This window comes from Molothrus ater, chromosome 21 (assembly GCF_012460135.2).
Source record: "Molothrus ater isolate BHLD 08-10-18 breed brown headed cowbird chromosome 21, BPBGC_Mater_1.1, whole genome shotgun sequence".
NCBI lineage: Eukaryota > Metazoa > Chordata > Aves > Passeriformes > Icteridae > Molothrus > Molothrus ater.
In genome coordinates, this window is record NC_050498.2 from 3,379,986 (window position 1) to 3,406,349 (window position 26,364).

Here is a 26,364-nt window from a genome sequence, read left to right on the forward strand (position 1 = left end):
AGATTTAGATTGGCTATTGAGGAAAATTTCATCATGGAAAAGGCTGTGCAGGGCAGTGCTGGAGTCCCCATTCCTGGGTGGATTTAACAGATGTGTGGGTGTGGCACTTGTGGACATGGGTTGGTAGTAGTGCCCTTGGCAGTGCTGGGAGAATGGTTGGACTTCATCATCTCCGAGGGCTTTTCCAGCCTAATTGATTCTGTGGCTGGGGAAATGGGATGAATTATTGATGTTTTGTGCATGATGGCTGTGAAGGCCCTGGCTGGGCAACTCTAGGGCCAAGCACTCTAGAAGGACAGTGTGGCTTGAGAATGGCCCTGTCACTTCCCTTGTGGTGACATGTCTCCTCCTGTGTCCCCTGAGCCCTTTCCTCTGATCCTGCCTCAGTCCCTGGGGTCTGTCAGAGAGAAATGTTTTTTGAGAGCAGGCAACAAATCTTGAAATTGTTTTTAATGCCAGCAGAGCCTGCTTAATAGGTTTAAGCATCTTATCTCTCAGCACTGTTAATGAGTTTCCAGGCCCCACAGAGGTGCAGCAGAACTGTGTTTTCCTAATCAAGTTATCAGTTTATTAGCAAAAATGCAAATGAAAGAGTTGCTTTGGATGCAACTAAAAAAAAAGTGCTGTCTGGAGAAGCACTGAGCTTCATGGCATGGATAACAGGATCAGGGCAAGGCTGAAGAATTGTCCAGTAAAGAAGGTGAAAGGCAACTGGGATGTGGCCTCTCAGATGTCTGGGGCTCTCTCACAGGAGATTTTTCTTCTTAATCATATGAGGCTCTAAATGGTGGAAGCATTTATTGAATCACTCCATGAATGTGCCCTACTGGTAGAAGAGCTCACCAAGAGTTAATGGATGATTAATTATCTTGGAGGTAAATAATTAATCAAGTGGTATAGAATCCAGCAGGTCAGGACTTGGCTTGTGATCTGTAAATACTGATGTGTGTGCAGCTGAAGAGCATCTTGTGCAGATATTCTTCATTAGCAGCCTCCTATGAACCCCTTCCCTGTGCACTTTTAACAAGCAGAGTGATCCATCATCCTTCTGGTGACTGCCAGGGTGCCCAGGGCTGGAAGGAGCCCTCAGGTAGCAGCACTTGAGGTACTGGAGAGGAATTCTTCTCTGTGAGGGTGGGCAGGCCCTGGCACAGGGTGCCCAGAGCAGCTGGGGCTGCCCCTGGATCCCTGGAATTGCCCAAGGCTGGGTAAGGCAGTGGAAGGTGTCCCTGCCCATGGCAGGGGTTTGGAACAAGTGGAGCTTTTATGGTCACTTCCAATCCAGATCACTCCAGGTCTGTGATTGTGCTGATCTGTGAGATGCCCTTGGTGCTGTTTTGGTCTGTTTTGGTGGGCACCATCTCCAGGTCAGCCACTGGGGGTGTGTGTGTGCACACAAGGATGTTTGTGCCATCTCCCATAACCCAAGGGCTGCTTTTTTGGTTTCCTGTCACCTCCATGGGTCCCAGTCTGAACCTTCCGCCTTTTCCCCTCAGGTGTGGTCAAAAGTGGTGGGTATGACGGAATTATAATATCACAGAGTGGTTTGGGTTGGAAGGGACCTTAAAAGCTCCTCTTGTTCCACCCCCTGTCATGGGCAGGGACACCTTCCCCTATCCCAGAGTGCTCCAAGCCCCATCTGCTCTGCTTTGAAACCAGATTTGAAACTTTCTCCTCTGTCCTTCAAACTGCAGCCATGAAGGGAACAGCTTCAGGGGAAAGTTATGATGGAAAATAACCAAATCCTGACATTCCCACATACCAGAGTGAGCCTGTGTCAGATTCAGCCTTTCTCTAGTGCCATGACATGAAACCATCCCTCATTCCCTGCCTGTGGGCAATGGTTTGAACACTGTTTGACTTCTTATTGCAATGTGAGAAGTTTTTGAGTTGCATCAACATTTTAAAACTTGCAATAATCAATTGGATATTACAGGTGGACAGGCTGTGTCAAAGGGTTTCCAGTACCAACAATTATTGGTCTTTAGTCTCTTAAATTAAGGGTTGCCTTAGAGGATTGGTCATGCAAAGGCTCAGGAGAATGTGGCAGTGTGTTTTTTGATGGTAATGCATTTCTAGCAGTCAGTTTTATAATCTTTCCTATTTTGTACTGTTACAGCAGATTTTATTACTGATGGATTGTTCCTTTCCCCCCGTGTTATTGGTTTTGTCCTGGCTGTCCATCTCTCCAAAGTAGTCAGTTGGATATTACAGGTGGACAGGTTGTGTCAAAGGGTTTCCAATACCAACAATTATTTGTCTTTGGTCTCTTAAATTAAGGGTTGCCTTAAAAGATTGGTCATGCAAAGGCTCAGGAGAAGGAGGACCTTAACCTCAGGTAAAGAGCCCCTGGGTTCAAGAAGGAGCTGGCCCTGAGGAGTCTCTGGAGCTCTGAGGGCAGTTGAGGCAGAGTAGGTGCATTAGTATTTATCTAGTGCAAAAGCAGAGATGAGAAGACAGTGCAGTTTGTATCTGTGGTTACTTCAATTAGTCAGGGGATAGAAACCCACAGGTTTCTCCTAAAAAGTTTCTGGGTTGAAAGCAGAGCAGGGGCAGACTGGCTGGAAAGGGTTTTTCTGTGCTGCCTTTGCCTTTGGCTTGTTGAACACAAGCTGTGATGCTGCCTGCTCCTCTCAGCTGCAGGGAGCTGCTGCTCTCAGACTGACTGGTGTTGTCTTTGAAGCTTTTTGTTGAAGAAGCAAGGCTGAAATTCCAAAGTTGTCTGTCAGCCAAAGCCCTGGTGAAGAACCACGGCTGGAGTGACCTCTGCCAGCCCTTTCCTTTCCTGTCCTTTTTAGCCTGGTGGGAAGGCTTTGAGGAGAGGTGGCAATGTCAAGGCTTGAAAGGCTCCTCTTTCATGGGAGGAGCAGCAGAGCCGGTCAGGTGCTACCTCTGCTCTCTGGGGGCAGCAGAGCCTCCTCCTTGTGTGGCAGAGAACATTGTCCCCTCTGTACCCCCACTTGGAATGAACACCGATCTCCGTGTCCCTTCTTGTCACCCCACCCACTGTTTTGTGATGAAAAGCAATTCAAACCTCATGCTGATGCCTTGTTTTTGGGACCAGGTGAGCTCAGAGTCTCCTGTAAAAGCATCTCCTGTGCTGCTGGTGGAAGGTGACTGCAGTGCACTGGGTGATGATGTGGAGTGTAGGAACATCAGGGGCAGGATGGTGGGGATGGACAGAGAGCAGAGATCTCTGCAGCCAGGTCAGGAACTTGGGGTTTATTGCACAGGGCCTGGGTGCAGGGCCCTGCTGGGAGCTGCCAGCCACAGCTCAGAGCAGGACTGAGAGGAGAGAGGGGCAGAGAGGATGAGAGGGTGGAGAGCAAAAGGGTAAGAGAGTAAAAGGGTAAGAGAGCGAGGTTCCCATTACAATACCATAAATCTTCTTCTGTGCTGAATATTCTCATTCTCACTAACCAATCCAATCCAAGATACAAATCCTATAGCATTTACATACAGCCTATAAGAATCATTACATTACCATCCTGTGTTACATTTTAAACCCAAAAACTCCTCTTTGGGCCCCTTCTGCCAAGCTGTAGGGTCTGCTCTGACCCTTGGGTCTGTCTGCAAGCAGAGGGTGTTGTTCCATCAAAAGGGGATCACCTTCAGCTGGCCACACCATTGTTTTCCAGTTGTTCAGTAACTGAGGTATCTCAAAGCTTGCTTTCATTTCAATCTCACTGATAGTTTCCATATTCTCAAAATCTTTTGCCAGACAATCATATTTATAAGGCTTTCCTGTTTCATCTTCCCCAACAGTGGAGTAACATTTTTTCCCATTGAGGGCTTAAAAGTTTTGAATAATGATGATAAAACCAGCATGTCCCTGTCTTTGACACCACTTCCTGATCAGGTTGGGTGTGTGAGAGAGGAGGTGGGATTTTTCTGTGCAGGTGTGGGCTTTAGGAGGATGCAGCTGAGTGACTCATGTGTGTTCAGCCCAAGTCAGAAAGTAGGACACGTTTATGCAAGGCATGTTAACATCTCTTAAAAAAATGCCTCAGCTATAAGAAGTGCCTTATTCTTGGCATCCATCTGGGTTCTTGCAGAGACAGTGCTTAGAGTGGGTAATGGCACCATGTGTGGATTATATATCTCACCATGACCAAAAGGAATCTGGAGCTCCCAATCTGGAAGATAATTCTGTGCTCTTGAGACTACTGCAAGGGCTTTTAATAGCTTCTGGTGCTACAGGAAGGCAGCCTGGTGGGAAAGCAAGTTGGAGAATGTAGGCAGAGCATCACCCACCTTATTTTCTTCTGAATTTTAAGAAGATCCTGCTTAGTTCCTGCTGTTCCTCTTCTGCAGTGGTGGAGCCACAGCAAATGGAGCTCTCAAGATTTAGCTGGGGAAGGATGTGTAATATTTGCTCTTAATTGAAAAGAAAATGAAGTGACATTTCAACCCTTCATCTCATTCTTTTTTGTTTGCCCTGTTGTTCAGTTTCACATGAAAGAAATGCTGATAAAAGGGCTTGTCAGTGTTTGCCTTTGCAGCTCCATTTCCATGTCTGAGCAGGGTGCTGGACACAGCCCAAGGCCCCTTCTGCTCTCACACTAGAGAAGCTCTGAGCTGCTGTTTCCAGCAGCCTGAAGTGAAGAAATTAGTCATTACCTTTGCTAATGAAGGGCTTCCCCTGGGGACCAGCCTCTGAACCCCCCCACTGGTGGGAAGGTGGTCACTGATATGGATGCAGCAGCCGGGGATGATGTCCCATCAGCTGTGAGCAGCAGAAAAATGGAAAAAAAATCCCATATTTTTATGATTGAAATAATTTGTCGTGTGAAAAATCCAAATTCTTGTGATGAAAACAGGTTTTTCTGAGCCCCTGGTGGAGTCTTCTTGCAGTCAGCTGCTCTGGCAGCTCAGCTGTGGGGAATGCTGCTGCTGCCTTGCTCCATCACTGGCAGGAGGACCATAACCCCATGATCCCCCAGCACTGGTATTGCTATTTCCAATTTCCAGTACAGGAGGAGACCAGCTTGGGGTCCCTGAAGGCACCAGGTTCTGAACTGCCCAGGTTGGTCTCAAGCCCCACCTGGAGTTTTGTGCAGCAATTGTGGCTTGGTGGGACCTGGGACTTGGAAAACTTTCCCTCCTTATGTGTGCCTGGGGCTCCTCATGAACGTGTCAGGGTGAATGGAAATTGAAAATCCCTTCCTGATTTGCATACAGGCAAATTGCACCCAGCAGGGCTGGAGAGGACAGCCCCATGTGGCTGCTCTGGGCTCAGCTCCTGGTGGGGAGATGTTCCTGCTGGTGGTGAGGTGCTCCTGATGGGGAGATGTTCCTGATGGGGAGATGTTCCTGATGGGGAGATGTTCCTGGGGGTGAGATGTTCCTGATGGGGAGATGTTCCTGGGGGTGAGATGTTCCTGGGGGTGAGATGTTCCTGGGGGTGAGATGTTCCTGATGGGGAGATGTTCCTGGGGGTGAGATGTGCTCTCTGACCTGGTCCTCCACAGAGAAATGTGGAGGGATCAAAGGCCTGCAGCCCCTCTTGCTCTGGAGATAGGCTGGAGAGCTGGGGGTGTTCAGCCTGGAGATGAGAAGGCTCTGGGGAGAGCCTAGAGCCCCTTCCAGCCTAAAGGGGGCTTCAAAAAAGAGGGAGAGAGTCACATTTTACATGCAAATAGTGACAGAACGAGGGGGAACAGTTTTAATCTAAAAGAGGGGAGATTAGATTAGATTAGATTAGATATTAGGAAGAAATTCTTGCCTGTGAGGGAGGTGAGGGCCTGGCAGAGGTTGCCCAGAGGAGCTGTGGCTGCCCCTGGATCCCTGGAATTGTCCATGGCCAGGCTGGATGGGGCACCCTGGCATGACAGGAGGTGTCCCTGCCCTTGGCAGCGGGTTGGACCTGGATCACCTTTGAAGGTCCCTCCCAACCCAAGCCCATCCCTGATGCTGTGATTCCCTGAAGGGCTGTGCAGGCTCCTGGTGCTCTGCTGAGCTGCTCCTGCTCTGGCACAGGCTCCCCTCTGCCTGTCCAGGCTGGGATGTGCAGATCCTGCTGTGTCTGCTGGAAGGGGCTTGGCAGGGCAGCTTTCCCTGTGTGGGGTGGTTCCATGTCCTCCTCCAGGACAGCTCTGGGGAGTTTCCCACCTCCCCAGGCTGGGGCAGGCTGGAAGCAAAGCCCCCCCTTCACTCAGCAGCCTGTGTGGGCAGTGTGGGGCAGTGGGCTCCACAGCATGGGTGCTGATGCTGATCTGTGTGGGAGCCTTCTCCTCCTGCATCCCCACTGCCTCCCCCTTCCTCTGCTGCCTGTGTCAGAGCTCTGCCCTTGGCAGAGACCAGAATAGCTCCCACAGAGCTGCTGAAATGTCAGGCTGGAGCAGGCAGAGCTGGGCCACAGTGCTGCTGTGTGTGTGCAGTGGGACAGTGCCGTGAGCCTGGGGCACACATCCATGGCTCTGTTAAACCCAGCCAGGGACAGTGGCTCCATCCCTGTCCTGGGCAGCTGTGCCAGGGCTTGACAGGCCTTTTAGGAACAAATATTCCACAATATCCTGCCTAAATCTCCCCTGGCACAGCTTGAGGCCATTTCCTCTTGTCCTGTCCCTTGTTCCCTGTGAGCAGAGCCTGATCCTCACCTGGCTCCATCCTCCTGTCAGGGAGTTGGAGAAAGCAGAAGGTCCCTCCTGAACCTCTTTTTCTCCCGGCTGAGCCCCTCCAGCTCCCTCATTCTCTCCTGGTGCTCCAGGACCCTTCCCCAGCTCTTTAATCTCTTTCTAGTTATGAGATGCCTAAAACTGAACCCAGGATTGGAGGGAATGGGGAAGGCAAAAACTGGCAAAGGAAGGAATCTGGAGAATGATTTGGCAGAGGAGAGTGAATTGCAGAGTGTGAAGAGGGAGCCATAATTAAAGGAGACAGACAGCAAGAGGATCCCACATGAGAGGGGGGAGGAGGGTTTGGGGGGAGCTGCAGGGATGTGGGGCTGGGGGAGAGTGGGAGAGCAGGCTGAGGGGAGCACCAGGAGACAGCACACAGAAATATTGCCTGTGCAAGAGCTGGGCAGGGTGAGTGAGCCCTTGGCAGTGGTTCTGTGCAGTGCCAGCCCTGCATCCATCCTGTTCCCCCCTCCCATCCAGCCCAGGCCATCCTTGCATTGCTCTGCAGGAATTTGTAGCATCTCTGTTATTTTCTGTTCATTCCAGTTGTGTGATTTGATCTTTCTCGTTAAAGACGTGCTTGGGTTCTTTCCCTCCTCCCTCCCCCTGTCAGAGGTCACCTGCCCTGCGAGGAGCAAGGACACTGTGGGAAAATTGGGGTGGGGGAGCAGGAAGAAAGCAAGGCTGGGTGGTGTGCTTGCTTTTGGGATTCCCTGCCCCCTCCTCCGATGGATGGAGGAGATTTCCCTGCGGCGAATTCCTGAGATTTCCCTGCAGCGAATTCCTGAGATTTCCCTGCAGTGAATTCCTGAGATTTCCCTGCAGTGAATTCCTGAGACTTCCCTGCAGTGAGTTCCCGAGCTGGGGAGGAGGCACTGATGATGACACAGCAGTGACGATGACACAGCAGTGACGCTGCCCTGCCGCCGGGCTGGGGAGGAGAGGGAGCTGCAGCGAGCGTGCCAGGGAGCACGTCGGCACTGCTGGGCACTGCCGGGCACTGCTGGGCACTGGCATGGCTGGGGGGGCAGCTCACATGGCACACAGCTGCCAGACACCTCCAGAGCAGAGGGCAGCCCTGGCACAGGGCTCACATGGTGCACAGCGCTCCCATGGCACACAGTTCCCATGGCGCGCAGAGCTCCCACACCCCTCCAGAGCACTGGGAGCCCTGGCACGGGGCTCACATGGCACACACATTTCATGGCACACAGATTCCATGGCACAGGGCTCTCATGGTGCACAGCGCTCCCATGGCACACAGTTCCCATGGCACACAGATTCCCCATGGCACAGACCTCCCAGAGCACACAGTTCCCACACAGCTCCCATGGCACACAGCCCCTGTGGCACACAGCTCCCATGGCACACTGCTCCCAGAGCCCACAAGCCCACGTGGCATGTGACTCCCCTGGCACACAGCTCCTGTGGCACGTGGCTCCCATGGCATGCAGCTCCTGTGGCGCACAGCTCCTGTGACACACAGCTCTTGTGACACACAGCTTCTCTGGCACACAGCTCCCAATGCATGTGGCTTTCATGGCACACAGCTCCCATGGCACAAGGCTCACATGGCTCGCAGCTCCTGTGGCACACGGCTCCCAGTGCATGTGGCTCCCATGGCACACAGCTCCTCTGGCTCACAGGTCCCATGGCACACAGCTCCTATCTCACACAGCTCCCACAGCACACAATCCCACATGGCATGTGACTCCCATGGCACACATCTCCCATGCCACACAGCTCCTGTGGCACACAGCTGCTAGCTCACACAGCTCTCACAGCACACAATCCCACATGGCATGTCATTCCCATGGCACACAGTTCCCGTGGCACACAGCTCCCATGGCACACGTGGCATGTGCCTGCCATGGCTCACAGCCCCCAAGCAGCACCTGGAGAGTGCAGGGTCAGTGGATGGGGAGGTTCTGGGCAGAGCTCTGTGCTGGGGGGACTGGTCAGAGGCTGCCCAACCTGCTGGGGGAGGGAGGTCCCCAGCCATTGGCAGGTGTGTTCCCCTCTCCAGAGCTGCATCAGGAACAAGTTGTTTCTGATTTTGGTGGATTAACAAGCAAAAGATGGAGGCAGTGAGTCAGCCTTGGGGTGGGGATCATGGAAGAGGGCTCAGCACATGTAACTCCCATGCAGGCTCAGAGCTGGCTCACTCCTGTGTTTGGAGCTCGGTGTGCAGGTGGGGATGGATGGACCAAACCCTGCCTTGCTGCTGCTGTTGTCTACAAAAAATGTTGGGCTGGGCATCAGGAGGAAATGTTGTACCATGAGGGTGCTGAGGCCCTGGCACAGGGTGCCCAGAGCAGCTGTGGCTGCCCCATCCTTGGAAATGCTCCAGGCCAGGCTGGACAGGGCTTGGGACAAGGGAAGGTGTCCCTGCCATGGCAGGAGGTTGCAATGAGATGAGCTTTAAGGTCCCTTCCAACCTAAACCACCCTAAAAGTCCATGGATATGTGAAAAGATCCTTAAACAAGTACCCAGCATTGTGAGGTGGATTTTTTCCCCTTTTTGACCTTTCCCTGACAATGAGCCACAGGATCTCTCAAATTTACAGGGCATCCTGAGGGTTATGGCTTCCTTCCAACTCAGAATTTTGGGCTATCCCATTTCCTTGAGTTAGTGGAGTCTAAAGAAGCTGCCAGACAAGCACTGTGCAGGGATGGTGGCTGCAGCTGACAGTGACTGCAGGTGACAGTGACTGCAGGATGTCCTTAAAGCCCTTCCTAGCTTCTGTGACCTGTCTGTGTGTTGTCCTTACTGGGACCTGACAATTTCAATGAAATGACACATTCCCTGCACTTCAGTCAGTGTTTAATAATGCTCTTTTTTGTTTTTGGGGTTTTTAAGTTGGTTTTTAAAATTATTTTATTTTAGGTGGGTTTTTTGTTTGGTTGGTTTTTTGTTTTGTTTTTTGTTTTTTAAGGAAAAAAATTCTGGATTCAGCACATTCACGTGTCAGCATTCTTTGTGGGTGCATTTTGAGTCTTTATTTCACACTCAGTGCTTTGGGTACCGACTGCAGCATCTCAAGGGCACTCCCAGCTGAAGCTCTGGGAGGTAGGACTACTTCTGGTCAGTTTTTTTCTGCCAGTGCTATAAAAAGTTTTCAGCCAGAGGTAATACTTGCTCTTTATCATGGAAATATGCAACTCTAAAAATAACCTTTCCACAATTCCCCAGCTGGCTTCCTTCCTGCACAAAGCCCTGTGTCTGTCTGTCCAAGTGGGCTCACTGAGTGTCACCTTGTGCAGGGGTGAAGGACTTTCCTCCCTGCTGAGTCCTTCCATCAGCCCCTCCCTCCATCCCATCCTTTGGGATGCTCAGTCATGGGGCCCCTCATGGGCACAGACTCACTCTCTGATCTGGAACAATTTAATCCTCTCTGATTTTGGGAAGAGCTGGGGAGAGATGGGTGAACGGTCTCAGGATCCTGAAGTACAGGAATAAAGCTGCCAAAAGCAGGAGAGCCTCATGGAGGTGAACTGGGTCCAAAGCAAGGTCCTGCACCTGGGCTGGGGCAATCCCCAGGGCCAGCACAGACTGGGGGATGGATGGATGGATGGATGGATGGATGGATGGATGGATGGATGGATGGATGGATGGATGGATGGATGGATGGACGGATGGACGGACAATGCATGGATGGATGCAGAAAAGGACTGGAGGATTCTGGTGGGTGACAAATGGGACTTGACCTATCCATGGGCACTGGCAGCCCAGGAAGCCAAGTGTCTCATGGGCTCACCCTGAGCAGTGAGGGCAGCAGGACAGGGAGGGGATGTTCCCCCTCTGCTCTGAGACACCCTGGAGCTGCTCCCAGCTCCGGGGTCCCAGCACAGGACAATGGTGTTGAACTGAGGCCAGAGTCAGGTTGGACATGGGGGAAAAATGTCAGACCAAGAGGGGCTGGCACAGGGTGCCCAGAGCAGCTGTGGTTGCCCCATCCAACCTGGAAGTGCTTAAGGCCACATTGGACTGGCCCTGGAGAAGCTGGTCCAGTGGAAGGTGTCCCTGCCCATGGCAGTGCGTTGGACTGGATGATCTTTGCAGGTCACTTCCAGCCCAAACCACCCTGTGAGTCCATGATCCTGTGATTAAAGCTGGGGACAAAAAGGAATTAAATTGCTCTAGACATCTCTGTTTACACAAGACCAGTTAAAACCCTACAGAACTGCAATTGCTTGTCTGTGATCCCAAATTCAGCCTGGCTTGTGTTCCTCAGACCTGGAAGAAAGATTTGTTTGGATGAAGTGTGAAATATCTTTTTCACAGCCTGGGAGAAGGACCCTTCAAGGGCAGGACCCTTCAGTAGCAGAGACACTCAATCATCTGCATGGTCCTGTCCTGCTCCTTCATATCAAGTGCTCACAGAATAAATTTAAAGCACTTTATCCTCCCTGAAGGCCTCAGTGTTTCTTACCACTTCTCTGTACCTCCTACCCCTGGAGTTTCACTTGCCATGGATTTACATTGGCCTGTGTTCTCCCATGGGTGGTGAGGAGGAGAATATTTTCCCACCTTCTCCCAGTGCCACAGAAACTGGAGCTGGGAGTCACAGGGAGCCAGAAAACCCACCAGCAGTGGCCTGAAGGACAAGCTGAAGTTTTCTTGAGATGCTTAAAGAAGAGCAGAACCTCTCAACCATTTTGGTGCATTAATAAATGAAAATGGGAGAATAATGCAGAAAGGACACAAACATATGGGAAACACTTCCCTTTTTTTGGGAAATACATTATTTATCTTATGCTGAATAAATTCCAACATTCCAGCAGTAAATCAGTTTGTTGCTAAACAGTTGATACCAAAAATAGGCACTGCTGGATTCAGTCTGCCTGAAGGTATTGATTGGGAAGTTTTCCAGGAGCTGAGTAAGACGGTGCCTTTGCCATTAGTGTTGATTTCCAATAATTTCTGGCATACCTAGTGGGCACTGGGAGCTTGGGAAGTAGAAGAGCATTGATTCTAAAGAGAGAGGGAATGAGCTGGGTAATTATTGACTGATTAAACTGACCTTGCTTCTGAGTAAAATAATGGAGTATTCAAGGTGGGGTCCGAATGGGAGAACTAAAGAAGGTAAAGACAATGAGTGCAGTCATAGTCATTGTCTTTACCTTCTATTTTTTGTGTTGCAAAAATAGAGCTGAGGAGCTTTAGTTGGTACCTGTGCCCTCAGTGTGTGTGGGAGGGCTGGGGCAGATTTGGTCCATGTGAGCCCCAGCACTGCATCTCAAGTGCCCTGTGTCCGTCCTGGAGCTGCCAGGGGTTTGTGTGTGGCTCCAAGCAGAGTGGAGCAGGCAGTAGGGGGATTTGTTTCTCTGATGCTGCCCTGGAGCTAACAGGATGAATGGAAGGAGAGCCATAGGCAAGGCAGAAGAAGGCCATGGACAGGGAAGGAGTGTTTGCTCATCAGGCAGCTGATTGCTCCAGGAGAGCAGCTTTGGGGATGATGCTGCAGGGCTGAGAAGCTCTGACAGATGGGCACATTTGCAGCAGGTGGGAGCAGCCATCCACAGCCCTTTTCTTGCATGAATTATGCTGTTTTATTTGGGTGCCCCAGCTGAGGGTGGGATGCAGGGGCTGAGCAGTTCTCTCCTGTCCCCCTCTGCCTGCTCCTCATTCTGTCATACCTGCTGCAAATGGTTGTGTTGGCCAGAGTTGAAAAAAAATTCTAGAAAATTAGGAAAGGGTTGAGTCAGCATCTGATGTTTTTGTTCTTGTTTCCCACAGCTTGAATCAATAAGTTGCAATGTGAAACTCTGAGCTCTGTTTCCAAGAATAAATGTCAGCCTTTGGGAACTGAAGGACTGCACAGAGGTCACTGATGTCCCAGATTTCTTTTGGCAAATGAGACTTCAGCCAGAAAGTCCTTCTCCACAGAGCTGCTCTCCATCCATCCATCCATCCATCCATCCATCCATCCATCCATCCATCCATCCATCCATCCATCATCCATCCATCCGTCCGTCCATCCATCCATCATCCATCCATCCATCCATCCATCCATCCATCCATCCATCCATCATCCATCCATCCGTCCGTCCATCCATCCATCATCCATCCATCATCCATCCATCCATCCATCCATCCATCCATCCCCCATCCATCCATCCATCCATGAACCCATCCATCCATCCATCCATCCATCCATCCATCCATCCATCCATCCATCCATCCATCATCCATCCATCCGTCCGTCCATCCATCCATCATCCATCCATCATCCATCCATCCATCCATCCATCCATCCCCCATCCATCCATCCATCCATGAACCCATCCATCCATCCATCCATCCATCCATCCATCCATCCATCCCCATCCATCATCCATCCATCCATCCATCCATCCCCATCCATCATCCATCCATCCATCCATCCATCCATCCATCCATCCATCCATCCATCCCCCATCCATCATCCATCCATCCATCCATCCATCCATCCATCCATCCATCCATCCATCCATCCATCCATCCATCCATCCATCCATTCCCCAGTCTGTGGTGGTCCTGAGGATTGTCCTGACTCAGGTACTGGACCTTTCTAGCCAATCTCATCTCTGGTACCTTTTAAAACCTTTTGAGTTGCTTTAAGGCCATGAAACACTATGGAAGATGTTTCTGCCAGATCCCTACAGTTCCTAGGAAGAATTCCTTATTATTTGCTCCCAGAGATCAGATCCTTGTGGGGCTTCCTCTTTGCATTCACCTTTAAAAAGTACCCAACCTTCCATTAATGAAAGTTCCTAGATAAACAAGAAAGGTTTATTTGTTTAAAATTTTCTTCAAGGAACTGTTCCCACAATCTTCTTTCATTTTTTATTGAAAGAGCTAAATCTTTGCCAAAAAGATCCTTCCAGCTTTGCCAGGTAACTCAGCTGGGAATTAGCTTGGACTTGCACTTTTCTTGATGATGTTTTATTGGTTATTGTCAGTAAAGATTCGAAGGTTGCTGAGGTGAAGTTTCTTAGTCCCAGCAAAAAGTCAAGGGCTGAGCACCTTGTAAGCAAAGTCGCTGTCACCATGATGTCCAGAGAGATAGAGTGACAGTACCTGTGGAGGGTGGAGGGCTGTGCCTGCCTGCACCTGCCTGCTCTCCTGCCTGCTCTTTTGCCTGCTCCTGCATGTTTTTGCCTCCCTGCCTTCTCCTACCTGTTCCTTCCTGTGTGCCTGTTCCTCCCTCCTGCTTCTGCCTACTCCTGCCTGCTCGCTCTTGCTTCTGTCTGCTCCTTCCTGCTTACCTGCTCATTCCTGCCTGCTCCTGCCTGTTCCTGTCTTCTCCTGCCTGGGTGCCTGTTCCTCCCTTCTGCTTCTGTCTACTCCTGCCTGCTTGCTCTTGATCCTGTCTGTTCCTTTCTGCCTTCCTATTCCTGCCTGCTCCTGCCTATTCCTGCCTGCTCCTGCCTATTCCTGCCTGCTCCTGCCTATTCCTGCCTGCTCCTTCCTGCTCCTGCCTATTCCTACCTGCTCCTCCCTGCTCCTGCCTGCTCCTGCCTACTCCTGCCTGTTCCTGCCTGTTCCTATCTGCTTTTGCCTTCCTGTTCCTGCCTGCCTGCAGTGTCACCAGCCTAGGCTGAGTGTCTGCTCTCTGTCAGACAGGGGCCTCATGAGCTGTTGGCAGAGGGAGGAGGAGGAGTTTGTGCCCCTGCCTGCTCCCTGCACTGCCTGGCCTCCCTCCCAGGCAGGTCACAGCAGGCCCTGGGGCTCCTCAGGGGTGTCAAGACCAAAGACTTCTCAGGGGTCTTGGACCAAAGACTCCTTCTCCCTCCCAGCAGAAACTGGGGACACGTGGCCATGGGCAGGGACATCTCTGCTCTTGCTGTGCTCAGTGCCAGTGGGAATGGAGAGGAGATCCTATGGGATGTGGGGAGCTTGGCTCTTGCTCTGGAACATCCCATGTGCCCCCTCAGTGCCCCTCTGGCATGAAGGGATGCTGGCCCTGGCACAGCAGTGTTGTGGTACTCCAGCTTCCCATGGCTGTGTGTCCCTGGCTGGGAATGGTTAAATAATCTCAGTGAGTCACTTAAACAGACACTGTGCATGTGAAAATAATTGTCTGGGCAGCCTGTGCCTGCCAGGCCGCCAAGTAATCCTCACACGGCCTGTGACTCAAATCCAGCCAGAAGGAGTGTTCTTCATGCTGCTCAGTTGGAAATGGTTTGAGGGAAGGCATCCAGCCCTGTTCCCTGTCCCCTCCTTCCACCAGTGGGGTCCTGTGGCCCTTGCTGGCTCCCTGAGTGGCCAGCACAGGCTGTGCCCTGCACTTGTCCTTTGTGTCCTCAGTGGCAGCTTCACAGCAGCATGTCACAGCTCATAATGGACCTTAAAGACCATCTCATATCTCCTCTCATATCTCATCCCATCTCATCTCCCTGCCATGGGCAGGGACACCTTCCACTATCCCAGCTTGGTCAAGCCCTGTCCAACCTGACCTTGAACACTCCAGGGATCCAGGGGCAGCCACAGCTGCTCTGGGCCCACCCTTACAGGGAGAAATCTCTTCCCAACATCCCATCCATCCCTGCCCTCTGGCAGTGGGAGCCATTCTCCCAGGTTTTGTCTCTCCATCCCTGGTCCCCAGCCTCTCTCTGGAGCCCCTTTAGGCACTGGAAGGGACTCTGAGACCTTCTCTTGTCCAGGCTGAGCACCCCCAGCTCTCCCAGCCTGGCTCCAGAGCAGAGGGGGCTCCAGCCCTTGGGGCATCTCCATGGGCTTCTCTGCACTTGCTCCAGTAGCTCCACATCCTTCCTGGGCTGGGGACTCCAGAGCTCGCAGCAGGTCTGCAGGTGAGGTCTCAGAGCAGGACAGAGGGGGGATCCCTCGGCCTGAACTGACAGGGGGAAGGGAAAGCACATGGCAGTGAGTTAGGAGAAATTGTTCAGGAGAATTGAAGGTGGATGTGGGTGGGAAGGGACCTTGGCCAGTCCCCTCCAGCAGGTCCAGTGCTCAGCCCTGTGCAGAACATCCATAAGGACAGACATCCCACAGACATCCCTCAGACATCCCACAGACATCCCTCAGACATCCCTCAGACATCCCTCAGACATCCCACAGACATCCCTCAGACATCCCTCAGACATCCCTCAGACATCCCTCAGACATCCCACAGACATCCCTCAGACATCCCTCAGACATCCCACAGACATCCCTCAGACATCCCTCAGACATCCCACAGACATCCCTCTCTGCATCTGGTATTTGACCACCATCATGGATGCTCTTTTTCTTAATATCTAATTTGCATTTTGCTTGCCCCAGCACTGCTTGTCCTCTTCCTGTGCACCCCCAAGCTTCAGTAGGAAGCTGAATGTCACCTCCAGGGACCAGCAGGACACCTGGCCCAGGTTCTCTGCACCCTCCTGCAGGGTGGTCTCAGACAGCAGTAGGGACCCCCTTGGCTTTCCACTTCCCAGGTGAACAATTCCAGCTCCCAGCCCATCCTTGTGGCCATGGCAGCCTCTTGTCTCCTCTTGCCTCCTCTTGTCTCCTGTACTCCTGGTCCTTGTCTGCTTACCCAGCCTGGGAGGGTAGGGAGATGGAGGGAAACTGAGTAACTGCAGGGAGTTACTCAGCCCAGGCTGCTTTATTTCTTTATTAAGAAATAAATTTAATTCCGTATTATTACAGTGTTTAAATTCTTATTATAACAGTTTCTTATTTTTATTACTTTCCTATTATTGGAAATTTTTATATATCCTATAAATTCTTTAAAGAAATTTCTTCACATTACCGTTTCTTATTATTTCTTTATTTCTTATTATTACAAGTTGTTTTTTTTTTAAGAATGGGAAAAAAATTAGTCACTTAAATGAGAACTTAAACTGAAAATGTCCTATTCCTGCCACTGCATTTATGCCCCTTCTACAGCAAATATCCTGGGGTGAAGGACTTCACAGATGTATTCCTTCTCTCCTTTTCCCAATAGTGCTGAAGCTTGTAGCTCAGGGATGGGAATGTTTATAGCTGCCAGAATGATAGGACCTTCCCCCAGAACATTCCCATCATCAGGATTGTCTAATTATGCCTGTGACTGGCAGCTGGCATCAGAACCATTGACATGAGTCAGTCAATATGCCTCAGCTCTATTAAACTAAGTTTTATTTAATTAAGTCTTGATCTCATCAAAATCAAGAGGGAGTGCTGGGGTGGCAGCAGGGAGAGCTGCACTGGCAGACCCCAGGTGGGTCTCGGTGATCTGGGTTTGCTGCTCCAGGGGCTCTGGCAGTTCCTGAAGCACAGATTGCTGAGGGGCACAGCTGCAATCCTGGCTTCTTTCAGGACACACTGGTTTCTGGGAGAGGAACCTGGATGTGATCACAGGGTCACAGGATGGTTTGGGTTTGAAGGGAATTTGAAAGGTTCCACCCCTGCTATGGCAGGGACACCTCCCACTGTCCCAGGCTGCTCCCAGCCCTGTCCAGCCTGGCCTTGGGCACTGCCAGGGATCCAGGGGCAGCCCCAGCTGCTCTGGGCACCTGTGCCAGGGCCTGCCCACCCTCATGGTCTGACATTTCCTCCCCATGTCTAACCTGACCTTATTTTTGTATTCTTGTTCTATTTAACTCTTGTGTTGGGGCCCCAGAGCTGGAAGCAGCTGGAGGTCTCAGGAATGTGAGGAGAGTCCAGCATGGAGCATGGGGTGGTGGAAATGTTCCCACCTAGATTGTGAGAGTGTTCCCAGTCTGAATGTGGGAGGGTTCCCAGTCTGGACGTGGGAGTGCTCCCATTCTGGGGATGCAAGTGCTCCCAGTCTGGGGGTGGAAATTTTCCCAGTCTGGATTGTGGGAGTGCTCCCAGTCTGGATTGTGGGAGTGCTCCCAGTCTGAGAATTGGGAGTGTTTTCAATCAGGGGTTGGAAACCCTTCCAGTTAGGGGAGTTCTGGAGTTCTCTGCTTTTAACCCCCTGTGTTCTCAGAGGTGTATCCATGTCCTCAGTGGCCACACCAGGTGCTAATATTCAAATTTCAGCACTGATTGGTTTGACCACAAACTCCCAAAAACTTACTTCCTTTTCAAACCAGGACAGGGGGTTGAAGGGCTCCCAGCTCTGGTCTCTACACTCTGCAGGGCAGCAGATTTCAGTGGTGTCTGCAGCACACCCATGTTTGCTCTTTGCTCTCTCCCCAGAAACGAAAGAGGAGCTGGAGGAGCTGATGTCTGACATCAAGAAGACGGCGAACAAAGTGCGCTCCAAACTAAAGAGTGAGTGGTGACATACTAAACTAAACTAAACTAAACTAAACTAAACTAAACTAAACTAAACTAAAGAGCCTGGCATGGAGCTCTGGCTCTGCCTGGAGCACTCCTGTCCCAGGCTGGAAATACTCCCAGGGATCAGCATTACCTTCCCTCCCTGCTGTACCCTCCAGATGCTTTTGTTTGCCCTTTTTGTCCCCTTGTGCCTCATTCCCAGAATGGAATTGAGGGAATGGGGCCAGGAGCAGCTGGTGGGCTCTGAGTGAGTCCTGTGCCACACCTCTGGCAGGGCTTGGACACTGGGCAAACCCCCAGCTTGGCCAAAAGTTCTGTTCAGGTCTGGGTGGGTGAGGAGGTGCTGCTGTGGGAGGTGCTGCAGGATGTGACCCTCAGTTTCCACTATTGGAGGAGTCAGTCACTCTCTGAGGGGGCTGTCTGCCCACTGATGGTCAGGGTTGTGCTGGAGCACTCAGACAACCCAGAATTCCAAGACTGGGCCCCAGGGGACTGAGGGAGTCTGAGAGGATGGCAGCATCTTGAGACAGGAGCCAGGTCACCCCTGGCACCTCGGATTTGCCTGTGGTGGTATGGACATCAGTTTGGTTGGCTTTGCTGCAGAAGACCTGGCTGTGTCTGAAGGGTAGGAGAGGAGCTGGTGCTTCCCCCAAGGCAGCAGTGTCCTCACTAATCCCAGGGTTTTGTGGGAGTCTGGCAGTCATGAGGACTCAGATATGCCCAGAGCCCTGTATTTGGTCACCCCTAGTGTGGCCATGTCCCATGTGAGGGCCAGGAGACCTGAACCCCTTGTTCCTATGCTCCCTCTGTCCTCCTAACACATAATCTCAACTAGAACCAGAAAGGAGAGCCAGGGATATCTTATCTATTCCACAGTCCAAGGGATCCATTCCTATAGCCCTGGACACACTGGGATCCCTGGTGATAGGGTTTGGCCTTAAAAAAAACCAAAAAACTTTTTCCATAAGTGTTTTGTTCAGTGTTTTGTAAGGGACTTTGAGAGCCTGAAGGATTGCAGGACAGGCTCCTGTTCCCTGCTTCCAGAAAAGCCTCTCTGCTGTCATATTAACCTGGAGCAGCAGATGACTGGTGCTTGTGCTGTGTCCCAAATTGCCTCCTGGCCAGCATGATCAATGACAGAAAACAGTCAGGGCTGATCAAAAACAACAGCTGCTGACAACAAACTGACTTCTTCAGGCCAGACATTACTCATGCAGGGCATAATTCTGATTGCTAGCTTCTTGGGAAAATGGGATTTTATTAGTTATCAGAAATAATGCCCAGTGTTTGCCAATAGCATTCCATGGGAATGGGGAGTGCTCTGTGTGGGTGTGCAGGAGGCCCAGGGACTGATGAAATGCACTGAGCTGTGCTGGGGGTGAGCCCTGCTGCAGGAGGAACCTGCCCTGTGCTGGCTTGAGGGACTGATCCAGGATGGAAAGTGCTGGGGACAGCTGGGCTCTGAGAGCTGTGAGACACCACTGTTGGGAATGGGCTCTTCAGCCCAGCTCCAGGGATGCCACTCTGGCTGCTTGCCAAGAGGTTTATCAGTGTGCCCACCCAGGCACGCCAAGATCTCGGATGGTTGCAGTTTATTGCAGCCCTGAGACACATGAACAGTCTCTCTTTTGGTTCACATGTTCGAAGAATGAGTCAGAGTTCTTCAGTTCTTGGTCTCAGAGTTGTTTATTGTTTCTTATCTATAAAAATTTTCTCCTGTCCTGCCAAGGTCTGTCCAGCAGGACAGTTCAGGCACTCTGCCTGCCCCCAGGGCAGTGTTATCTCTTTATACTAAAAACTACATATAACATGTTTACAATTACTTTCCAATACCTATCACCTGTGTTAAACAGTGAGTTTTTACTCTAAACCAATCCCAAAGTGCCAACATCACAGCAGAAGATGGAGGTAGAGAAGATGAAGAAGAAAGGCTGGAGACACGCCCAGGTCCCTCCATCTTGTCCCTAAAACCCCTATTCCAAAATCCCCAAAATCTACTCTTTCACCTAGTGATAATTTTATTATTACACTACTTAAACTTCTGTGATTTTCAGGTCTTCATACAAAGCTGGTAATTTGCTCCACGGGTCACAATCAAACCCCCAGGTGCTCTGGGGTGTGTGCCAGGGTCTCTGAGCCCCCTGGCAGGGGTCCTGGCACCTCTGGACACCCAGAAGGATGTCCTGAGTTCTGACATACCACCAGCTCACATGGCTGGTTCAGGTGTGTCCCTGCACACTGGCCAGCCTGCTGATGGCAGCTTTCTTCCAAGTTTTATAATCCCCTGAAATTAAGTCTTTGAGATAGTACATCCTGAGCTGGCCTTGAGGAACAGGTTTCAAAGAATCCTGGAATGATGGGATGGTTTGAGTTGGAAAAAGCCTTAAAGGTAATCTTATTTCACCCCTGCCATGGGCAGGGACACCTCCTAGTACTCCAGGCTGCTTGCTGCAAGGCTTGGGCACTGCCAGGGATGGGGCAGGATTGCTGGTCCTGCTCTGTGCCAGCCCTGCAGTGTGACCATGGTCACAGGGATCTTAGGGTGAGGGAAGAGACGAGGATCTGACTCCATGTCTCAGAAGGCTGATTTATTATTTTATGATATATATTACATTAAAACTATACTAAAAGAATAGAAGAAAGGATTTCATCAGAAGGCTTGCTAAGAATAGAATAGGAGAGAATGATAACAAAGGCTTGTGACTGACTGAGATAGTCCAAGCCAGCTGACTGTGATTGGCCATTAATTAGGAACAACCACATGAGCCCAATCCCAGATGCACCTGTTGCATCCCACAGCAGCAGATAACCATTGGTTACATTTTGTTCCTGAGGCCTCTCAGCTTCTCAGGAGGAAAAATCCTATGGAAAGGATTTTCCATAAAAGATGCCTGCAGCCCACCCACAGTGGGACATGACCCTGCTCCTCCCTGCCATGGCCCTCAGGCTTTGGGCACTGAGGCCTTCATGTCAATTATTTTCCTAATTAAAGGGGCAGATCCCTGTGCTGCTCCATGGCTGCTCAGAACTCCTGCCAGCGTGGTGGGTGCTCCCTGTGCCACTCCAGGCACACGGAGGAGCTGCTGGTTTTTGGTTCCCTGGAGGAGTTTTGAGGTTTGATATTTTGCAGACACTTCAGCTCTGCATTTTCTCCTCCTGCCTCTCTGGTAGAAGCAGCTCTCCAATTTGTTTGAATACTGGCAATCAGACCTAAGCACCACATTGATTTTGTGTGGAAATCCTGGCTCACCAGCCTGGGGGTGACAGTGCTGCCCTGTCAGCCCCAGATCACAGCCAGTGGCCAGGCACCAGGTGCTTTGCAGGGCTTTGCTGCCAGGCTCAATGCTGGAGTCAGGGTTTGGGAAGTGCCCAGCACCAGCTGCTCCTTGATCCAGTGTTTCACAGTCCCTTTGCCAAGCAATCCCTTCCCTTTGGTTAAGCACTGGAGCAGCCACTCTGGCAAAGTGGTGGAGTCACCATCCCTGGAAGTGTTCCAAAAATGAGCACATTGGCATTTGGCACAGTGGCTTCATGGGCTTGAGGTAATCAGTGGAAAGTTGGATTTGATTATTTTGGAGGTCTTTTACAGCCTGAATGATTCAGTGGTTGTTCTCCAAAGAGCACAAACTATTGGAATAATTACCAATCTAGCCAGACAGGATGTGCCTGAGCTTGTCTGGCCCTTGGTGCTGAACCAGATAGTGGCAACTGTGGTGTTTGACCCCACAGACACTTTTGGCTGGCTGGGTGCTGCAGCCGGGCACGTGGGGACAGGTCCAGGCCTGCAGGAGCTCTGGTGGTGCTGGGATGGAGCTTTCCCCCCATAACAGGGGCTGCTCCTCGGGTTTCCCTCTGGCAGAGAAGCTTTAAGGCGATGGTGAAGGAAAGGAGTCGGTTCTGATGGAGGGTTTGGATCCAGAGCTTTATTCTGGCCCTCAGGCCTCTGAATGCAGCACCAGCTCCAACAGAACTCCCTGAGCCCGTGGCTGCTGCTCCTTTGAACCCCGGGGAGAGGGGCAGGGAAGGGGCAGGGAGCCACCAAGCAGGGACAGGAGGGGAGGGACAAAGGGACAAAGGACACCTGGATGGCCCAGTGCCCCCCAGGGGTAGAGAGCATCCTTTGGATCTGCCCAATCACTCAGTGCCCTTCTGGAATGCCAGGACTGACAGACAGTGCTGGGAGGGAAAGAGGAGGTGTCTGACACACCCGGCAGGGAATTATCAAGGGAGGGACCCAGGTTTCTGAGGTAAACCCTGATAGCACAACACAACAGGAAACTAATGTGTCCTCGTGCCCTTCAGGCATTGAGCAGAGCATTGAACAAGAGGAGGGGCTGAACAGGTCATCGGCCGACCTGCGGATAAGGAAAACTCAGGTGAGCCTCTGACAGGGAGGGGAGGGGGGCAAGAGGCCTCTGTAGGGGGATAGAATGTAAGAAAATAAAGATAGTGTAGAAAGTGATCTCACCCCTAAGGAGCTGCAGCTGGGCCAATTAGCAAAGATCAGGAGCAGGCCTGACTTTAACAGCCACAGCTGTGACCAGTGAGAGGAAGATGCTATAAAAGAGTGGGGTGGCTGGGTGAGAGAGGAACTGGGGTCAGTGGCTGCTTTGTGAAGAAGAAAGAGGCAGTGCTCTGAGGAGCTGCCCATGAGAAACACCAAGATTATAAAGGAATAGAAGAATTCTATTGAAATGATATATTATAAAAGAGTAGAATATGTAATATATTAGAATAATATATAATTGATTCTATTGAAATGATATATTATAAAATAATAGAAGAAAGGATTTCATCAAGAGGCTAGAAGGGAATGGAATAATAATAAAATCTTGTGACTGACCAAGTCTGAGCCAGCTGACTGTGATTGGCCATTAATTAAAAACAATCACATGAGACCAATCCCAGATGCACCTGTTGCATTCCACAGCAGCAGATAACCATTGGTTACATTTTGTTTCTGAGGCCTTTCAGCTTCTCAGGAGAAAAGATCCTAGCCAGAGGAGTTTTCATAACGTGTGTCTGTGCCACTCTCAGCCTGCTGTCCCCTTGTGTCCCCCCAGCACTCCACGCTGTCCCGCAAGTTCGTGGAGGTGATGTCGGAGTACAACGCCACGCAGACCGACTACCGGGAGCGCTGCAAGGGCAGGATCCAGAGGCAGCTGGAGATCAGTGAGTAACCCACCCTGCCATGGGGCACTGGGCTCTGTGGGCCACGGCCTGAGCACTCCCAATGGAGCAGAGCTGCTCCCTGTCTTGGTTTGGAAAGACCGGTGTCTGCTAAGGAAGGCAGGAGCCTCCCCTGAAATGGAAAATGTAAACCCCCTCCCTCTGAATTGCTATAAATTTTAAATTAAGGGACTCTCAGGCAAAAATGTGGGAGCAGGAAATAACAGTTCTTTATTAGGGAAAAAAAATAAAAGGATAAAATAAACAATGAAGTAAACCAAAACAACACTGCCAGAGTCAGAACCCAGCCTGACACCCTGTGGGTCAGGCTGTTGGCAGCAGTCCCATTGGAATTGTGGCTCAGCCCTCCTGCAGTGTCAGGGCTGGTTCTGCTGGAGCAGGGATCCTGGAGAAAGGTGCAGTCTCTGCCTCTGAAGATCCAGTGGAAGGGGCAACTGCTGTTCCTCTGGGGAATCCAGTGCAGAAGCCGTGCTGGTGTTCCAGAATCTCCAGATTATATCCAGGTAGGAATGCTTGGCTCCTCCCTCTGGGCTCACATCTGCCAGTGGGATGCTGTAGTTCTTATCAGCCATGCAGGGACATTCCATAGCTGTTATCAGCAGATGTACCCCCAGAGGGAGGAGTGATTGTGAGCACTCAGAGACAGAGATAAGGCAAAGTGCCCACTTGACAAGACAGCTGCCATACAGGTGGTAATAGAACACAGCTTGCCTTGCAATCTGGAACACTCCCTCAGAGCTCCTGGGATGCACAGGAGCCCCTGGGAGCAGCTGGAGCATGGCTCCTGTGGGGTGAGACCTTGAGTTCCAGTGGCAACTGCATCCAGCAAAGTGCATCCCAAAATGCTGCAGAGAGAGCACAGGGATCACAAGGAGAGGGATTCCTTCTGTGTTTGCAGCTAATTTTTATTCAAAGAAGCTCACAGGAATTCCTGATTCCTGTGGGTGCTTGTCCTTCCTCAGGGTGCTCTTCATGCATGAACTTAGCTAAACATGGAAACAGGGAAGGGAATTCTTGAGATGGGAGCAGTCCCTGCTCCTGATGGTCTCCCTTGCACAGGAGGAGCAGGAGCCTCAGTGCTGCCTCTCTGGGCCAGGACTGATGGCTCTTAGCAGCCATTGTGTTGTGGCCAAGGGTGGACCTCAGGTGACACCTCTGAGGCTGGTGGCACCTCACCCAGGTGACACTGCTGTGGCACTTGGATCTCTGAGTCAGCCAGAGCCCATCCCTTAGGAGCAGTCCAGTCCCGCCTCTCTAGAAACACTCTCCTGATGGTCCTTCTGGGCAGGCAGTGACAGTTTAGAGCAAAGGGGTGATCTCCCAGCAAAGAAGAACCATGTAATTAGGGGAATAATCAAGGGGGAAGGGGAAGGCAGGGCATGCAGAAATTAAAGGAGATTCTTGCAAATAATCTCACTTTCAGACATGTTGTGGGGTTTGTGCTCAGAATGGAAGGCTCTGAACTTAGTCATTTTTTTTCCCAAGAACCAAATGGATGTTTTTTCTTTCCTCCAACAACTCACTGTGAATAATGATGGGAGATTTGTGAGTCAACCTGGTGTCCTTGGTGGTCACCTGTGGGAATGTGCTGGGAATCTGGGTGCTGTGGGAATTTCTGTGGAGGGCTGGAGGGAGACACAGCTCTGCAAGCCTTAATCTTTGTTCAGATTAGTCCTTGTGATGCCTGATACTCCCAGGGCTGCATGGGAAGGCTGACTGACACGGGGCTCAACAAGAGCTTGCCAGTTTGCTGTAAAGCAGGATGTGTCACTGCTCCAGCTGCCTGACTCACCCTGCAGTGACAGCTGAGGAGTGCCTTGTCATGTGAACAGCAATTTAAGGTATCCCTGTGCCTCCCTCTGAGAGAGGAGGTCTGGGAGGGCTCAGCCTTGTCCTTGACTGGATGCAGACCTGAAAGAAACCTTCCTCTTGTTTTCCTACTGAATTTTGGGAGGGCTCTGCTGCTCTGCTTAAGTCCTGAAGATATATTATTGTTTTGTCTGCTCTGTCCATCCTGCCAGGTTGCCAGTGCCTGACAGAGCCTGGGGTGCAGGGACAGGGCAGCTCAGAAGCCCCCATAGAGCAAAGTGTGCTCTTGGAGAGGTGTCCCTGAGAGCAAGGGACTCCTGTTCCCTTCAGGATGGAGGTGTGGAGGAGTGTGGGAGATGAGTGCATTTCTCATTGCAACAGAAGAGGTGCAGAGCTGGGCTGGGGAGGGCACAGCCCTTTGCCAGAGCTGGATTCCCCCATCAGGAAATGGAAAAGATTTCCTGGCAAAAAGACTCATCCAGAGGTGTCGCTGTAGGACACGAAAGAACACAAGCGCATAACGCTGTTCTCAAGGTGAAGAAAAAAGGGAAGTTTATTTTCTGACTCCAACATTTATAGTTTTCCAGGAGTGACAGTGGATTGGAGGGTGACAGTGCCACCTCTCCAATGACACTGGACAGACCAGCAGTCCATCAACTTTCTCCTCCTCCATGAAGGAATGAAAAACAATGAGTTATTTACAGAAAGTGTGTGAGAAAGTTTGTTATAAGAATGTCAACATCAGAAGACTTAGAAAATCTTCAAAAATCAGGGGGACACCAAGGAACAGTTTATGGGTGTTTTACCAGGGCCTCTGCTTGGCCCTGGGTGTCCCAGGCAGGGCTTCAGCCCCAGCTCCTCCTGCACAGGCTCTCTGGGACAGAGCTCAGCTGGGCTGTGACTGCACAGATCTCCACAACATCCTCGGCTCTCGTTTTCTGCTGAGGAGTGCAAAGATAGAAAGTGCTGGGAGCTCTGACAGCAAAGCCAGTGAATCACTTGGGTTTTGAGTGTGAGAGCAGGAACTTCTCAGATGCTCTGGGCAGGCTCCCCAGCACCAGCAAGTTTCTCCATCCTCACCACACCTGGCTCTGCGAGTAGCACAGTGGCAGAGTTGGTGATGTGGAGTCAGTGCCCTGGGCTGCAGCCACGCCCTGGGGCTCCCCACAGCCCCCTCAGGATCTGTTCCCTTCTCCTTGTGTGGGCACTGCTGTGTCTGTGTGTGCCAGAGGTTGTGCTGTGTAGCCATCAGGAGCAGCTCTGAGAGCATGCAGGGTTCTGTGGATGAATCCTCAACCTGATACCAGCCTGGGCAGGGCCAGAGCTGTCTGAGCTGGGTGACAGCCAGGTGGGCCAGATTGTACCTGTTACCTCACACACAGCTGGACAGGACAGCATTGCCCATCTCTCCATGAATTGTATGGATTTGTGTCTGTAAGTGTTGAAAAGCCAGCTCCAGGCAGAGGATCCCAGCCTTGGGAAGGTGCCTTGTCCTCAGTGTGAGCCCCAGCTGTGGCTCTGCAG

The 26,364-nt window shown here is 51.2% G+C and overlaps 1 protein-coding gene across 1 annotated transcript in view; it reads left to right on the top strand.

Moving 5' to 3' along the window:
* The window catches only part of STX1A (syntaxin 1A), a 72,251-nt gene that overhangs the window by 36,057 nt on the left and 9,830 nt on the right, over positions 1-26,364 (top strand). The window contains exons 4-6 of the mRNA XM_036394936.2: positions 17,758-17,832; positions 22,144-22,217; positions 22,905-23,013. Coding sequence (XP_036250829.1) covers positions 17,758-17,832; positions 22,144-22,217; positions 22,905-23,013 — 258 coding nt within the window. The remainder of the gene's footprint in view (positions 1-17,757; positions 17,833-22,143; positions 22,218-22,904; positions 23,014-26,364) is intronic.